The sequence below is a fragment of the Mus caroli genome, unplaced genomic scaffold, assembly GCF_978045245.1.
Source record: "Mus caroli unplaced genomic scaffold, Mus_caroli_1 scaffold_9, whole genome shotgun sequence".
NCBI classification, from domain to species: Eukaryota; Metazoa; Chordata; class Mammalia; order Rodentia; family Muridae; genus Mus; species Mus caroli.
Window position 1 is genome coordinate 119560632 of NW_028227264.1, and position 18487 is coordinate 119579118.

The following is an 18487-nucleotide window of genomic DNA, read 5'->3' on the forward strand; positions in this document are numbered from 1 at the left end:
ATTGTAATTACCCGATCAGCCACCCTGTGATGACATGCCACTCCGGGCATTTGGTGTGGCCTTTATCAATAGAAAACAAGCAAACACATTTACTTACTGCGTCACTCAGAAAAAGAAGTCTCTGTCCTTGATGGGGCAAAGGAAGTGATCTTTATTAAGTACCATTCATGGGGTTTTCTGCATCGTTAACAATTAAATCCTGCCATCAGAAGATATTACTACTTCTTAGAAAAGTAGATAATACAATATTCTTAAAGTAATATAATTTTAAAGACAAGCCTGATATTGTATAGTTTGTTAATCTTAATGGTTTCACACAACCTTCAGTCAGGGGTCTCTTTTTTTTTTTCAATAATGATTTTTTTATTAGATATTTTCTTCATTTATATTTCAAATGCTATCCTGAAAGTCCCCTATACCCTCCCCCCTGCCCTGCTCCCCAACCCACCCACTTCCACTTCCTGGCCCTGGCATTCCCCTGTACTGGGACATATAATCTTCCTAAGACCAAGGGCCTCTCCTCCCATTGATGGCCTACTAGGCCATCTTCTACATATGCAGCTAGAGACACGAGCTCTGTGGGGATACTGGTTAGTTCATATTGCTGTTCCTCCTATAGGGTTGCAGACCCCTTTAGCTCCTTGGGTACTTTCTCTAGCTCCTCCACTGGGGGCCCTGTGTTCCATCCAACAGATGACTGTGAACATCAGTCAGGAGTCTCTTAAACATTGTTACAGTGTCATTATAAAAATGAAATTCATGTCCCCAATTAATTTTTTACATTTTTAAGGTAAATGTGAAAGAGGCAAAAGACTGCTTTTCTACATAATGTTTTACAGCTCCTAGTAAGAAAATCCCTACTTCTTATTCTCAAATCACCCTATGTGAATCATCATGGAATACTATTTCCAGACAGAAAGGATGTCTCAAAATGGTTTTTGCCTTGATGATTGGAATCCATCGATAGACCTTACCTTTTCCACTCCATATGTTTCTAGCCTCCTCCTCTCCCTCCTCCCCCTCCTCATCCTCCCTCCTCTTCTTTGCTTTCTTCTCCTTCTTCTCCCTCTTCTTGCTCTCCTCCCTCTCCTTTCTTCTTCTCTTCCCCCATCCTCCTCTTTGCTCTCCTCCTCTCCCCCTCCTCTCCTCCTTTTCTTAACCTACTTCTCTTCCTCCTCCTCCCTCTGCCCTGGACTGCCTCTCTCCTGTGGCACAATGACCCACAACAGCCTAAAAACTGGGTGAACTACAGCTCAGTAGTTAGCCACACTCCATGTGGTTATTCACAGTGGTGGCTTCTGATGCAGAGTAATATTCCAGCTTAGTGGTTGTAGGGTGCTTTAATTGTCTGCTTCTGTTTTGTTTTGTTTTGTTTTGTTTTTCCCTTCTTCAGTGGGTACCCAGTTGAAGGAACTACCCATTTGATGAGCATTAAGTGCTGTCTGCTTTTCTCAATCCATCCAATAGCCAGCCAATGTCTTGAGTATAGGAAGGTGTAGCAGCCAGACCCCTGTTCCTAGCTCTTCCCCTACTCCTCGTGTAAACCTGGCCTGATTACCCTTAACTCCTACATAATTTGTTTTCTGTGCTAATGAATATTTGACTCCAGACTAGCAAAACAGAGCCCCGTAATAAAGAATTGGTAAACTGGAACCCTCTATTAAAAATTCCGAGGCTGCAGCAACTGAACCTCTCAATCATCATCATCACCATCATCATCATCATCATCAAGACCCTAGGCCAGTTCAGCAAATCACATCTTAAGACTCTGAGTGACTGACAGCACATAATTGTGACTTAAGAGCCTAGGAGAAAAAAGTCAGAGAACAAAATCATGGCACAACAATTCTCTACTTCATGCCCCACTCGCCTGTTTCCCCTTAATGTTTAACATCCCCACCCCAAAATGCTTAAGGGTAAAATATCTTTAAGGACAAGAGAATAAGAAAATCATTTGTTGGCATTTTTTCTGCATTTTCTACAAGATCTTATATTTTGATTCAGATCCAGCCTAAAATATAACAGGTTATATTTTCTATTATCATTAAGTTTTTTAAGACTCTAAAGAACATGAAAGTCTCGTTCTGGAAGAGTTTTTGTTGTTTGTTTGTTTGTTTGTTTGTTTGTTTTTGATGATGCTTTCTCTCCTTTCCATAGATGTGGCGCACTACATGTGGGAGACCACATCCTCTCCATTGACGGCACGAGTATGGAGTACTGTACCCTCGCAGAAGCGACCCAGTTCCTGGCCAATACCACTGACCAGGTCAAGCTGGAGATTCTCCCACACCATCAGACCCGCCTGGCCCTAAAGGGCCCTGACCATGGTGAGCAGAGCCTTCCAGATCGTTCTCTTGTTCTTGCTCTTGCAGTCTTCTTCCTCCAGAGAGTTAAGAAGACACGATCCTGCACCGGATCACCAGCCTATGCCTCTTCACCCCCTTTCCATCTTCAGAGTCCCTTGTGGCAAGCATGGATAGTTACTGGAAACCCCAAAACACAAGAAAGAAATCCTAAGATTGAAGTTTTAGGCTAGAACTTTTTCTTTTTTTTTTTTTTTTTTTGCTTTCAAATTTTGCTATAAGTTCAGTATTGTAAAAAGAAAAATGGTTTGGCTTCGTGACGGCCACAGTGAATTTTGAATCTCTGTAAAGGACAATGAAAGCAAGCATTAAGCTGGGTGTGGTGGCGCATGCCTTTAATCCCAGCACTCGGGAGGCAGAGGTAGGTGGATTTCTGAGTTTGAGGCCAGCCTGGTTTACAAAGTGAGTTCCAGGACAGCCAGAGCTATACAGAGAAACCCTGTCTCAAAAACAAAAAAAAGAAAAAAGAAAGAAAGAAAGAAAGAAAGAAAGAGAGAGAGAGAGAGAGAGAGAGAGAGAGAGAGAGAGAGAGAGAGAAAGAGAGAGAGAGAGAGAGAAAGAAAGAAAGAAAGAAAGAAAGAAAGAAAGAAAGAAAGAAAGAAAGAAAGAGGAAAGGAAAGGAAAGGAAAGGAAAGGAAAGGAAAGGAAAGGAAAGGAAAGGAAAGGAAAGGAAAGGAAAGGAAAGGAAAGGAAAGGAGCATTAAAACTCTCTCTCTCTCTCTCTCTCTCTCTCTCTCTCACACACACACACACACACACACACACACACACACACACACACAACTAAAAACCTGCCTTGCAGTGGGGAGGCTAGGAAGATGCACCTTGCCAAGGACCTCAGCTAATATTAACCTTTGCGACCCTCTCCTCTTCTCTGAATGAATTGGTTTTTACTATCCTAAAATAAAATAAGGCAAATTCATATTAATAACAGATTCATTAAATATTCATCAGGGAAAGACTATTATGGGAAAAGTCCGTTCCAATGTTTTTGGTCGATTTGCGGGAATATTTGTCTCCCCTCCCCCATGATGAAGACCGCACTTTCCAGCCAAACCTTGGGCCAGGGAGAACAAAGACGGTCGACTCAATGCAGTACAGTAGAGTCTGCACTCTGGCAGTCTTGCGGTGTGCAGGTAAACTTTTCTCAATGTATAGAACCATTCACTTGGGCATCGTAAACCAAACGTGGTTGGTACAAACACAAGACTTTGGACCGTGAGTACCTGCTGGAATCTTTGTTCCAATTCCATTCCCCACTTATTTCTTAAACCGCAAGCCCCCTGCACCCTTTTCAGCCTAGGAAGCAGGCAGCCTCTGTACCTTTGGCTAAACCGACAGAGGAACAGTGCTTTTCTACAATTAGCAACATCGAGGGGGGTTTTCTAGCGGTGGAATTTTGCTTGTGGGAAGGTCATCTGCATTGTGCCTCTCACCTTCTAAAAGGCACTGCTCTCCTCTACAGGGGGGAACAGAAAGAGGGAGAGAAATAATTTTCATACTGAATGAGTCAGCTGGATGCAACCTTTTTTAATTAAAAGGAGCTTAGACGGCCCTGGAGCTAGCGATAATCTCCAGTACAGCGTTGCCCTTATCAGATTTTAATTTGACACTTTGGCGTGAGGAAACGATGCGGCATAGGCAGGTTGGGATTGGAAATCGGCACGGCACAGTGGGATTGAAGTACCAAGGAGCTGGAGAATGCTGGAGCCAGTGGGGATGAGCACAGGGCTCAACCAAAGCCCCCAGGACCTTCCTGCTGAGTGGGGATGTGTCTGAAGCCGTGTGTGCATCTTCTCAGTGTATACGAAGACGCCATCAGACTGGAAGCTTTACCACTGTGTGCTGTGCTCTTTGGAGTGGCTCACATCTGGTGTCAGGAAGTCAGAAATGTGAACATACCCTTTCAAAATGTTACTTTTTTTTTCTTTATCAACCTCATTATTTTCCTCTATTTGCCCCAATTGCAAATCCTAAATAGTTAAAATAGTTCCCAGCTTATGAAATATTAACTATTTTTACCTGCCAAGATAATTTGGAAAGTTGAAGAATTTATGTGCCGAGCTGGATGGGAGAACGCATTGTTTTTCCTTTCCTGGAACCCCTGACGTCATCTATATTGGTAAGGTAGGAGGCTGACAGTCTAGGGCTCGCTGTCTTCCATAGTTAGCCTATTAGCATCTCCCCTAGGTTTTACATTAAAAGCAGACTTTTCTAAAAGAAATAAATAGTGGCACTTAAACATAATTATATCTTAGTCCTGAGGGAAAATGATGAAGAGAGAATGTGGGGCTGCTTGGCAATTCTCACGCTTCTATTTCTGTATTACTGAAGTCTCTCGTATTTTCAGCACTATTTCAAAATGCAAGTTCTGATGGCTTTTTCCAGTCTGCAGTGCCTGGGCACTATGTCTCAAGTCTCATGAAATTATGAAGGTTCATAGTTTTCCAGAGTTGGCTGGCCACAAAACATTCACCACAGTGATTCCAGGTCAGTGTGGAAAAGGACGAGCTAACCCAGCACAAGAGATCCACTTTGCCTTTCCCTGGTAAACACTAGCACGCACCACACTAGCCACGGTGGCCTCTGCGGGGATAGCTGTGTGGCTCAGAGGGCGCATGCTTGCCTAAGGGAGCATGCAGGAGGTTTAAGTTGCATCCTCCGTACCTCAATGCAAAGAAGAATATTAGTTTTCATTGAGGTTAAAAACGGTCCCACGGCAGATCTTTGGGCGACATAAACTTAATTGAAGGAGAAAGGGGCTCTAGGAAAGTTACTTTGGCCAGGGTCACTAGGCTCAATGAGTTCAAAGCAGAGGAATATTCTATTTTGTGATCTCCAGGGACAACCACCAGGCTAGCTGTCACCCATCCTCCCAGACATCCTGGCAGGGCAAGGGAGCACAATTAGGAAATCCGAAGCCGGTGCCTTTTGTGCTGTGAGCATCTGAGACTGTAGCAGCAGTGGGAAACATTGTAGCTTTGAGACTGTAGCAGCAGTGGGAAACATTGTAGCTTCAGCCCTAGTTCCTGTCTGGAGCAAGGGCTTCATGAGCCTCTATCAGAAGAGGCAGTGACTCATGGTGGCTGTAGGTTGGACATCCAAAGAGTCCATTCTGGTACCTTAGGACCTTAAGAGAGCTACCCAACTTTTCTGTACCCTAAGTTCTTTATCTGTAAAGCATGGGTTACGATAAGGCTCACCCTCATCAGACTACTTTAAGCAGCAGCATCTGTGACACTCCATTAAAAGCAGGTAGCACAGCATCTAGGATGCAGAAAGAGCTCCATGAACATAGACCACTACTATTGCACAGCTAAGCCAGAGAGCGCCCCTGAGTTTCCTTTGCAAAATGCAAGAGCATGCCCAAAATGCAACATCTTACTATTAACCCCCTGGAATACTTATTTAGTATATGAATGTTAGATAGACCACTCTAAAACATAAGAGATTTGGAGTATACATTCAAAAGGGGCATTCACTGTACTCTCTGTCAGCCTATGTCAGTTTTTAAAGGCCTATCACAAAAGGCCTTCATCAATCATGAGTCCATTTTGCTGTACCATCTGTATCATCTTACCTCATCATCACTCTGTGTTTAAAGACTTAGTCCCTGATAATAGTTACAGAGCAAGGGGAAGTGTATGACCCCCAATTCACCTGCCCGTAGCCAGCATGGGGGTAAGCTCGCAATAGCTGGTCAGCAATATCTTCCTTAAGGGTTCATTAATTTGGCTTGACAGTTCTAATAAACGGTCAGTAGTTTTCAAAGTATTCATTGAAGAGCTGAGGCTGGTGTCGAATCCTGAAGACCACTCACTCCAGCCTGGCTTCCTTAGAAGCACTTTGTTAAGAAGACAATAGAATGGCCATATTCAGGCCAGATTAGCTGGACCCAGCACTAAATGCATCTTGCTACAAGGTGTCTTATATGTCACAAAGTAAACAAGGATAACGGGGGGGGGGGGAGGGGGGGCGACCACTAATGTCTTGCCTAAAATACTTCTTTATCTCAAAGACAAAGCTATTGCCATGCAAGCATCAACTATTATGTCCCAGTTACAGTTCAAGTCTCTAGGAAGCAAGACAAGTAGAGACCTCTATTCTTAGAGAATGTACATTCATGCATTGTATAGTAAGGCCAGACAGTGACAAGGGATATGCAGGGTACAGGCAGTTAATGAGATAACAAGGCATTGGCAGCCTCTCCAGCCAGTAAAGTCAGCAGTGGTTCTTAGGTAGAGATAACACCAGAACTAAGGCCTAAATGATGAGAAGGAGCTAGCCATACAAACAGTGGAGGCGGCCATAGGATTGCAGAAGAAGGAAGGTAGCTGGCTTGTTCTAAGAGGCACAAGACCAGTGTAGCTGAAAGAGATTCATTGTGAATGATTAGAAAACAAACAAGCAAACAAACAACCCTAGAGATAAGAGACTGTCCAAATTCTCCTTGCAAGAGAAACCATGGACACAGGGGTGACATGATTGAACACTTACAGGAGCCTAGCATGGCTGTGCTCTGAGAGGCTTTACCAGCAGACTGAGACAGATGTAGACACTTATATCCAACCATTGGACTGAAGTCGGGGACCCCATAGAGGAATTAGGGGAAGGATTGAAGGAGCTTAGGGGGAGGGTAGGAAGACCAACAGTCACAACTAACCTGGACCCACGGAGCTCCCAGAGACTGACCCACCAACCAGGCAGCATACACGGGCTGGTCCAAGCCCCCCACCCCACCCCCAGGCACATATATAACAGAGGACTGCCTGGCCTGGCCTTGGTGAGAGAAGATGTGCCTAATCCTCAAGAGACCTAATGCCCCAAGGAGGGAGGATGCTTGAGGCAAGGGGGAGGAGGAATGGGATGAGGAATTGTGGGTAGGGGGCTGGAGCCAGCAATGGTTGGAATGTAAATAAATAAAATAATTAATTTTTAACCCCCCCCCCTCCAAGATGTGTTATGGATAGTGAAAAGCAGATGTGCCAGATGTTAATCAGAAGGCTAATGTGGTGGTAGTGCTGTAGTCTAGGGGGAGCTGGTAGCTGAGACTCAGTACTTAGACACAGGAAACTCCTGCAGAAAGATACGCCCAGTTCTAGATTGCAGTGGCTGTGAAATGATTGCTTTCACAGATTTTCTACAGGTCTTCTAAAACCTGAGTGTTGAGTGTTGAGGGAGGGAAATGTGTTGACCAAGATCACGCCTATTTCCTCTCAGAACGTTTGTTGTTGGCAAGTTGATAGAACAGTAGGGAGAGTCAGTGCATTGCTCACTTGCTTGTATTTGGTGAGGCAGCACCGAGCTGAACGCTGTGTGTGGAGAATTCCCACAGCAGGAGAGGTGCTTCCATGATCCATTGACTGTGAGGACAGTGAGGCTGAGAGGCTGCCTCTCTGGGTAGGTCAAAGAGAAGGGGAAACACAAAGACAAGTGAGCAAGGCCCAAGTCAGCTTCACTTCCCAGACAGGACATCCCTCTATGATAGGGCCTTTGGGGATGAGATGGCCTGGGGGTCCCCTCCCAAGCTCTTACCCAGAGAACACTCATCTGCTTGCATGCAAAGCCTTCAATGCCTTTGTGTGAGTAACTCCTGCCATGCATTCAGATTCTTAACCAGAGGCTCAGAAAAGCAAATCAAGGTTCATGACTGTTTTCAACGCTTCTGAGCTCATTCGATGAAAAGGTCCCTATCAGGTATAGTATCGTCCCTATTGGATATGGTAACAAGGATATAATATGGGTTGTTTTCCAGAATGCCGGATGGATAGAAATTTAATTTTTCCTTGTTTTGAAGGTAAAGTCTTTTCGATCTGGGTAAGTTTCAGGGTGTGAATATGTTTATGTGCAACATTTTAATAATAAAGTTTAAAATTAAAATTGTAAAAAGATTGGGTTTCTCATAGCCCAGGCTGTGTAGGCTGTGATGACCTTAAACTTCCAGTTCTTCTGCTTCTATGTCTTGAGTGCTGGGTTTGTAGGCATGAGTCACCGTACCGGACTGGACCAGACTGGACCAGACCGGTTTATGCACACTGAGTAGCAAGCCTAGCGGTCCTATAAACTCATTGAGCACTCCACCAATCACCTACATCCTCACTCCAAAAAGTCAAATCTTAACAGCAAATTTAAGATGGGAACATGATATATTTCCTTTTTTTTTTTTTACATAAACAGAAAATGGAGACCAAAACTTTTGAAGTTGAAACTCATTATGATTTTATGCCGTATTAATGAAATAAAATAACATAAAAGCAGTTTTAAACTAAATGTTTCTTGTACATAGTTTAAAAAAAAAAATCACAAAATATATTGGGACTTTTCTCCTCATTAGTCGGGGAGGAGAAAAGGTCCTGATAGAGCAGATGATCGCAACAGTGTATTGTTGAGGAACATCAAGGGCACGAGAGGGATGGATGGCAGGGTAATTAAAGCAGCAGGGCAGCCAATCGTGTGGAGGGACTCCGTCACAAGCCAGCGTGATTTACTGTCCCATCTCCTCTTTTTCTCTGACGAAGGGTTCCTAACTGGCCAGGATTTGCAAAGTTATAATTACTAATCATGTGCCATAGATCTTTATGACGATGGCTTTTAAGTTTCAAAAAAAAAAGTTTTTTAATGTCTGCAGTGAAGCTCAGGGGAAGATTAGAAATTGATTCAATAGTCATCTTAAAGGGAGAGGAGATGGGCCAAGAAACAGACACCCATTACTCTCAGGAAGATGAAAGTTTCCACGGCTGCTGCAAATCATCTCCTTTGCTGACGGCTTAGAAAAGGGCGAAACCACGTAGATTTCCCCACCCCCGTTTGCAAGCAGCTCTCATTTCTGTTAATGATTTTTCTTTTTCTTTTTCTTAATTTGTGCAGTTCAGTTACTTTTTCTTCTTCTTTTTTTTTCTGTTTTTTTTTTCTCTTCCATTTTGTTTTGGTTCCCTGTCTTCCTTATTTCTCATCATCACGTCACACGGGCAGTGAAAATTCAGAGGAGCGACAGACAACATCCCTGGGATGCCTGGGCCAGCAACCAGTGCGGCGTTCATACCAACCATCACCATAACACGTACCACCCAGACCATTGCAGAGTGCCAGCCCTGACTTTCCCGAAAGCGCTTCCTCCAAACAGCCCTCGTAATATCCCACGCTTTCTCCTCCTTCCTTTGAGTCTGTTCTCCTCATGCCTTCTCCCCCTAACACACTACATCTCTGGTTTCATGGGTTGCTGCCTGCTTGCCGTTGTCACTGTGGCTTTCTTTGTACTAACACCACGTTGTTTCTGGTATCTGTCTCCCTTTCTGCTGGGAAGCGCTCCTCAGTAATAAAAGGTCAGAAGGCATGGGGTTGTTGCTTAATGGCAGATGGCTTGCCTTGCGTGTGTGAGGCCCTGAGTCTGATCCCCAGCACCACAGAAACAAGAAAGGGGAAAAAAAAAAAAAAAAAAAAAAAAAAAAAAACGGGTAAAAGTTCAGAAGGACAGCTCAAGGGACAACTCAGAACATTGGAGTATGGTGATCTCAGATCTCCGTGTATGTGAGTCACTTACGACATCCGTGTCAGAAAATACTCCAAAAGAAAAATGACACTGTGTACCTGATGTCTTAAGTTTTTAATGAAGAAATTTGTTCTAATCTTTGTTTATTTTTTTTGTCTGAAGCAAAATGCATAGTCTGTGTGCAGGCACGGGCTATGGAGAGTCCTCTGAAACTCTAAAGCGCTGGCTCCGGGCTTGGTCTGTGTCTGGGTTGGGATACTAACTAACTGTGACTATGTGATGTCTCTTTGGGTCATTGCTGGTTGGCAAGGGGCGGCAGGCTCAGGCCGCATCCAGGACCGCTCCGTGCCAAGTCTCTGCTCTCTTACAGCGGCTATGGTGCCCTCGTCTTCTCCTACCTCCATGAGTGCGTACAGTCTGAGTTCCCTGAACATGGGGACTTTACCTCGAAGCCTCTACTCCACCAGCCCACGAGGAACCATGATGAGGAGGAGACTGAAAAAGAAAGACTTCAAAAGCTCACGTAAGTGAAACGCTACCCAGATGGTCCATTGGGTCTCCAGAAGATGTCCAGGAAGAGTAAGTAGCCTAAGAGAGACGGTAACCTGACAGTTGCTATGTAGCCGGTAGCTCTGGGCTAAGGACCGTGACTGAAACCCATGATCTGTGTGACAATGCTTACACGAAATGTAACTTCAGATGGATTTAGCTCAGACTACCTTTTCCTACAACTTTGTGCCTACATCTTTGCCTGTAACAACTGTTTGTTGTTGTTGTTGTTGTTTTTAATTTCTTTTTAAATGACTTTTGAGATGCCTTTCTACCTTGGGTAGCTTCAGGCATAAATATCTGTTCTTCATATCTTATTCCCTCTAAAGCAGTTTTGTACAAACTCCACTCCTCTTTTGATCAGTGTGAGTCATGTACATTTGTTTATCATAACACATTTCATATTCAATTTCTTGACCACCTTTTGAATGAAGTTTAAACTTTCCTTTTAAGTTCTCATCCCCGACTTTTCTTTACTCCTGTCTTTATGCCCTCGCACTGAGAATCCCTTCTGTTGCAAGTATTTCTTGCTTTTAATATCTATTCATTTATTCTTGTAAAAGCTCATACACGTGTATAATTTTTTCAGTCCTACAAACCTCCCCACCTCCCTTTCCTACCACTTTGAGATTCTTCCATGCCCCTCTCCCGGCTTTGTGAAATGCTGACCATACATGCATGGGGCATCCCCCTAGCCTTCTAGGGCCTACACCCTGAAATGAGACTGCCTCTGGTCTAACAGACGCCAGATACAAGTAGCTCCTCAGCTAGGAGTGGAGGCTCCTGTGTCCTTCTACATCCTCAATGGAGGGTTAACTAGCTTGATCTTGTAAGGGTCTAGTGCTGGAATCATAACTATGAGCTCGTGTGTGCAGGGACTTGTCTGTCATGCTGGCCAAACGTGGTTTGCTACAGTTGTCCGACCTCTTGCTCCTACAGTCAATACTCCTCCCCGATGATCCCTGAGCCTTGGTGTGTGTGTGTGTGTGTCTGTGTGTGTGTCTGTGTGTGTGTGTGTGTCTGTGTGTGTGTGTGTGCCTGTGTCTGTGTCTGTGTGTGTGTGTGGTGGGGGTGACATATATAGAAACTTCTCCTCTGCACTTTAAACAGTTGTGAGTTTCTGGATTCGCTGCCATCTACCAAACAAAGATACTTCTCTGATGAGGGCTGAGATCTGCACCAAAATATGGGCATAGAGAGATATATTTAGAAGGCAGTTTGATAGTATGTCCATTTAAGAACTACAGAATTGAGAAAGTTAAAACATCCTAAAATCTATAAACTTTCATTCTTTTTTATTAGCTATTTTCTTTATTTACATTTCAAATGTTGTCCCCTTTCCTAGTTTCCCCTCTGAAAATCCCCTATCCCCTCCCCCATCTCCCTTCTCCCCACCCACCTACTCCAGCTTCCTGGTCCTGGCATTCCCCTACCCTGGGGCATAGAACCTTCACAGGACCAAGGGTCTCTCCTCCCATTGATGACCGACTGGCCATCCTCAGCTACATATGCAGCTAGAGCCATGAGTCTCTCCCTGTGTTTTCTTTGATTAGTGGTTTATTCCCAGGGAGCTCTGGTTAGTTTATATTGTTGTTCCTCCTATGGGGCTGCAAACCCCTTCAGTTCCCTGGGTACTTTCTTTAGCTCCTTCACTGGGGACCCTGTGCTCCATCCAATGGATGGCTGTTAGCATCCACTTCTGTATTTGTCAGGCACTGGCAGAGCCTCTCAGGAGTCAGCTATATCAGGCTCTTGTCAGCAAGCACTTGTTGGCATCCACAATAGTGTCTGGGTTTGGTGGTTTAAATTTTCATTCTTGAAAATATTTTCTGGGCTAGATAGCCAAGCATATGTAGACAAATTAAGGCAAGGAAGGTTCAGTGGCCCATTGGTTTGCATCAGTATGGTTTACATAGAAAGAAAGAATGGCTGGGTGCTTCTATAGGGAAGAAACACAGGTTGCCCCTAATTTTTTTTTCTTTTCTGTTAAAGAAGCTGGACATCTTTCATCTTAATCATATATAAGGGGAAAAAATGCCCATATTTCTAGACAGATCCGATCACAGTGTATTTCGTGCCTTGTATATTTTTGTTGGCTGGGATTGTGATTCCCATTTAAAAAAAAAAAAAACCCTAAAGATGACGGAGTCTATTCCTATGTCTACCATCGGATGAAGCAGAAGAGCATCTGTGTGTTACTTCAGTAACGTCAAACCCAGAGATGCTAAAGCCTGAGAAGACAGGGAGTGGTTATTGGATCTTTGGGCTCTTTTGGCTTGTGTGCCAGAGAAATCTTATCCCGAGACCATCTCTCAGTACTAATCAGTCCATCGGTACTGTACTGGGTACAACAACGATCACCCACCATCGGAAGCAGTTTCTTCAGGTGGTGGGAACCTGAAGCCTTCTTTACAAAGAAAACCACAATGCAAGGCATGGCCAGCATCTTTGATCCCCAGGTAGTATACACATAGTTTTTCACTTGTTCGTCTTTTTGAATGTGAAGATTGGCAGGGATGTCGAGATGAGTCAGTAGCTAAGGACATATCCTGCTCCTGCAGAGGACCCATGTTCTATTCCCCATCTGCTTGTGAGGTGTCTCAAAGCCATCTGTAACTCCAGTTCCAGGGGACTTTATGCCGTCTTCCGTCCTCTGGGGGCACCTGATAGAACAAGTGGACAGATAGACAGACACACACACACTAATTAAAAATAATGTGCTCAAAATATATTTTTCATCTTTAGTAAATAAAATTAACAGTAATTTGAAATTAGAAAAATGAAACATGAACTTAGAATAATACAAATAAAACCTGGATTTCCCTTTGTTTCTTAACTAAAGCTAAAGTAAACTAATCTTGGCAGAGCCCAGATTTAGATATGCAGCAAACTGACTCTACCTACTGGAGGTCTGTCACCCCACCATTACATTCGAGCTGCAGGACCCTGAGCAAGTGTCATATGCTTATTGTGCCCTTGCTAAAATTGGGAATAATTGGCACTGGACAACCAGTTGGAGAGCAACAGAGAGGCCTCATTTACTCAGGCTGTGAGACTTGGCCTCCTAGGGTGACCGCCATCTTGAAAGGAGCGGGATCATGAGTTAACAGTTTCACTGTACTGTAATACATGTCTTGAGTTTTTCATACAGTGCCTCCAGGGCATACAGTTGGAATATGCCTATAGATGTTGTATGTGGTGTCTTCACGCGTACTGCTCATCAGTGGCAAACAGGTTCCATCCCTCTACAGGATAGAGCCATTAGTATCCACTTGTTATTGTTCGTATTTCTTCTCTGAAGGCTGGCCATTTGTTTGTGTTAGGTAAGGCTTGCTGTGTTGTTAAGGTCATTAGTGAACACAAATGAACACCAGTACACCTGTGCCGTGTTCATATTTGCACATTTTGGATTTTGGAGTGGGGAACAAAGCTGAGGCCTGCCTTTCCCCTCACTGACGACACATGCGTTCTGTCTGTTCAGTCAGCCCAGGGTCATCCAGCTGGAGCAGAAAGATAAACAGAGACCTGGGTGAAGATGTTTCCAAGTCATGTTTGCTGCAGATGGAAGCCACTAGGGTTCAGATGACATGTATGTAACAGGATGCTTATACACGCATCTCAGGAAATAATATGCTCTATATCTTAACACATCAGTAGAGCCCAAATGGTGTGAACTTTTATTCCCACTTAAAAATATATGAAAAATATTATAGTATTCCAATTTTGTGGGGAAAATGGGAAAATTAAGCTTTGTTGCTTAATACTGCCATTTTAGATGTAGAGTTTTCAAGTAACTGAAAATAAAATCTTTATTACCACCCTCCCTATACGCTCTGATTTCTTCCCCTGCTTTATTTATGTCTCCATTCTGGGCTATCCTTTACCATCCAACAGTTTTCTAGCAGTTACATTTCTATAGTAGCCAGGCCACTCATGGATGGTGAGTCACCTTGAAAGCCACAAAGATAATAAAAAGTCTCTTTGCTGTATTGGTGTCGAGGTCATAGTTTACAAAACAGAACAAAAACATCTTCCAGGTATTTCCAGGATGAAGTAAGGACATTGCCACAAAAGAAAGAAATACTCTCACATAAATATTAAAACCCTCGTTGGCCGAAGGGGAAAATACAGAGTCTATAACAGTGTGCCATGGACATACTGGGAGAAGGTCTGATGTTTGTTTCTCAGGGAGGATAATGAATTCCATGACTCCGGGCTTTGAGAGGAGTCACAGAGCCCAGGAATAGTTCCAACCTATGTCACAGAGGAAACTCAGTCCTGTTTCTGGAATCTTTTGGGCCCCTCCCACCACCAGGCCTGGCCCTTCTTCAGCAACCAAGGCTATGGCTTCTGCCAGTGTAACGATTCACTGCATCTAGCCCTTTACCGCCTCTGCAGACAAAGCCAATGGGGAAACTACAGCCGTTCCCAGTTAACCTACATTATAGCAAGCAGCAGCAACCAGGAGGCATCCCTAGAATGTCCTTTGTTTCTTTGGTCACCATCCCTTGCTTCTAGAGAAGATGACAGCCAAAAGAGCTGAAAGGAAGGAGATGAAGAGACCCAATAGTTTTCACCTTCCTTTTCGTCCATCTTTAAGAAAAGGACAGAAGAAAAACGCAGCTCCTGGTAAGCTAGCACGAGCAGGAAGGAGACAGCTTAGATGCTGCCCAACACCCCCTGGGATCTCTGTGGAGAAGGAACTGATCACCCTCCACCACACCCCATTCCAAATGAGGTCATGTGATTCAGAGTGAGTTGGGGCCACAGCAGGACACCCTCAACCCTGCAGCTTTTTAGTGAGGCAAAAGTCTTAAACAGCAGATCAAACAACAAAAACATATTATCCCAACAAAGCCTCCGGCTTTTTTTTTTCCCCTCTAAACTTTTTTAAATGTTTTTCCTATCTGATAATAAAGTTCACAGCCTCTATAATTAGCACATTAAAAATAAATGTTCAAAAGCGAAAAGTTTAAAAGCCATTGGCTACCTTTGGCTTCCCCTAACCTCCCTGATATTTGGAAAGACTGAAATAGCTAAAGCGTCCTGCAAACCTAAAGAGCTGTGACCAGATCTAGCCTTCTGAATGGAAACTGAGAAGAGTGGAGGGAATTTGGACCGCATACTAGAGAGTGCATATGCGAATCTCCAACTACAGAAAGCTCCTTTCCTCTGCTAGCCAACCAACTGATGGAGCAGGCTAACCTGTGCCAAGTTATACTGGTTGCTCTCTGTGTTCTTTTGGCTTTTGATCCCTAAGTCTATAATTTACCTTTTCCAGATGTGATTTGTTCTAATAATTTAGCTTATGTGCATAACCTAACTGCCTATGAAAGTTTCCTATTGAAAGGACAGATCTCAGTGTGTCCAAGGACTGTGATAATTAGTTGAAAAACTACAAGTTGTCTCATTTAATCATGTAGTTGAGCTATAAACTATAACTTCCTGTAGTGACAAAAATCAATATATAGTGCATAAGTTATTTCAAAGCTAAGTGAAGTAGCCTAGTTAGCTCAGAGCAGCTCAGTCTCTCTCTAGATGGAGCTTACAGATCATTTGTTTATCTGGAATGATTCTTTGGATGTCTTACCAAACATCAAACAAAAATTTGCCCAACCATCCTCTGTGAGTGAAAACAGATGCAGCAGATCCTTCCTTTGAGGAATTAATCATTTAGTCTAATGTAGCCCAAATACGACTATTAACGTGTAGCCTGGCTTAGCTGCGCTGCCTTCTCCTCTTCTTCCTCCCCCTCTCTTTTTCCTCCTCCTCCTCCTCCTTCCTCTTTGGTTGTTCAAGAGAGTTTCTCTGTATAGCTCTGGCTGTCCTAGAACTCCCTCTGTAGACCAGGCCAACCCTTGAACTCAGAGACATCTAGATGCCTGTCTGTGCCTCCCTAGTGCTAGGATTAAAGGCTTATACCACCACAGCCAGTATCTTACTTAGGGTTTTACTGCTGTGAACAGACACCGTGACCAAAGCAAATCTCAATAAGGAAAACATTTAATTGGGGCTGGCTTACACTTTCAGGGGTTCAGTCCATTATCATCAAGGTGGGAAGCATGGCAGCATCCAGGCAGGCATGGTGCAGGAGGAGCTGAGAGTTCTACATCTTCATCTGAAGGCCACTAGGAGAAGACTGTTTTCCAGGTGCCTAGGAGGAGGGTCTCAAAGCCCACACCCACAGTGTCACACTTCCTCCAACAGGGCGGCATCTACACTGACAAGGCCACACCTCCTAACAGTGCCACTCTTTGGTCAAGCATTCAAACCACAACAATCAGGGTCTCCTTGTCCCTTTTTAGTGGTAATGAGAAGCTGCTATCTCAAGCACAGGCATCTTTTAAGATGTGATTGCTTATTATTTTATGTGTATATGTGTGTATGTCTGAGTGAATAAATGTGCAGGTACCTGCAGAGGCCAGAAGGGGTTGTCAGGTTCCCTGGTACTGGACTTAAGGTAGTGGTGAACTGTCCTGTGTGGGTGCTGGGATGTGAACAAAAGTCCTTCAGCCATCTCCTTGGCCTTCAAACATACGTTTTAGCTCTGGGTGAATAGTCCCAGATATCTGTATCAAGCTGAAATCTCAAATGAAGGAAAGTACTTTTGTGAACCCATTGGAAGGTTCAGGCAGAAGAACACTGCTGTTGAAATCCCTAAAGGTGAGCTCAAGTAACCTTCCATGGAGATGGTGCTCTGCCCCGTTCTCCTCTAGGTAATGTCTGGAAGGAAGGCTGCTCTCTAGATCCTGAATGTGAACTTTAGCATCTAGACCAGAATGCTGCTCAGTCCACAGTGCCTGCCCTAACTCCAACCCTCCTACAAACACCGGTGTAGGCGCTGCCCTCAAGCCTCTAGGGAGCAGACCTTCAGGCACCTGGATTTCTACCCTGGGGAGGTGGATTTATGTCTAGGGGGTACAGATGGCCACATGTCTTGATTCTTGCCCTCTTCCTTGCCTCCTGCTGAGAACTCAGAGAACCAGGTTGCAGGATCCCACTCCAAAGTCTTCCCTCTTCCTCAGGAAGCTGTAAAAGGGAACCTAGTCCCCAGAACTGCAAGCCAGGCAGTCTGCCTGTGATGCTGGCATCTGAACCCTGCTCAGAGCCTTAGTCATGCTGTTGTCTGTCCATGTGTTAATAAAATAATTCTTCTTATAAACTTCTTACCCCCAACAATCTCTGTGTCCCCTGGAAGTCAATTTCAGAGACCTTTCTCTCACCAATAAGAAAGGGTATCTACTAGTGGTTTTGTGTCATCAATAGCAAAGACTATGGTCTAGAGTTAGTGTGTTAGCCCCAAGTCACATGTTGGGATTTTAAGCCATCTACCACCTATGTAGAGCAGATTTGAGAGCCACTCCATTTCCGCATACAGTGAAGGTTCTGTTAGCTAAAGGTAAAGAATGAGGGTGGCCTGTTAAGGAAAAGGCATTTGTTTCTTTGATGTTTTATTACCTCTCTTAATCAAATAGTCCACCCCGGCCTCCCGAGTACTATCAGTTCCAGTGATCTCCAGGATAGAAATGTTTGGGTGAAGAATGACCGTTGATTATCCATGGGATACATTGAAAAGAAGTATGGCTTCCAAATGGAAAACGAGTGATATTGGCACGTAATTCATCATTTGACGATAAAATTGAGAAGTTCCTGAGCATTAAAGAACCCAGATATGTGTGTATTAGAATGGCTGAGATAAAGGTCCAAATTAGGTTGAAAGTAAACGTGGAAAACGTTACTGGGTAATTAACCCATTTGAAACAATGAGGAGTCAGTCAAAGGCCATGTTGAGATTTCAAGACCAAGACAAGAAATAGAATGGTCTTTTCCTCAACATAAGAGAAGCAAAGAGAAGAAGTCAAGATGAGTCCCTTAATTTGGAAAATAATTTAAAGTCTTTTGAGATGTGTCTGTAGATGAATTTTCTGTGGTAAGAAAACTCATAGCTGAAACGAGTCAGGGGAGAGAGACAGACATAGACAGAGAGAGACAGAGAGACAGGGACAGACACAGAGAGTGAGACAGAGACAGACAGACAGACAGACAGATACAGAGAGAGAGTACTACAGAAGTCATATGGGCAGGT

General features: G+C 43.9%; 1 protein-coding gene across 12 annotated transcripts in view; it reads left to right on the plus strand.

The window, feature by feature from the left end:
- Positions 1–18487, plus strand: part of Grip1 (glutamate receptor interacting protein 1) — a 639981-nt gene that overhangs the window by 532222 nt on the left and 89272 nt on the right. For 9 of the 12 annotated variants that reach the window (XR_015048471.1, XR_015048472.1, XM_085843198.1 and 6 more), the window contains 3 exons: positions 2158–2327; positions 9336–9491; positions 10223–10375. Coding sequence is in view for 10 of the 12 variants with exons in the window: in XM_085843198.1 (XP_085699324.1) it covers positions 2158–2327; positions 9336–9491; positions 10223–10375 (479 nt within the window). In the remaining 2 variants the exon portion in view is untranslated. Of the gene's footprint in view, positions 1–2157; positions 2328–9335; positions 9492–10222; positions 10376–14729; positions 15031–18487 lie in introns of those variants that run through there. The other 3 variants (XM_085843201.1, XM_021175313.2, XM_021175317.2) reach the window with 2 other exon arrangements.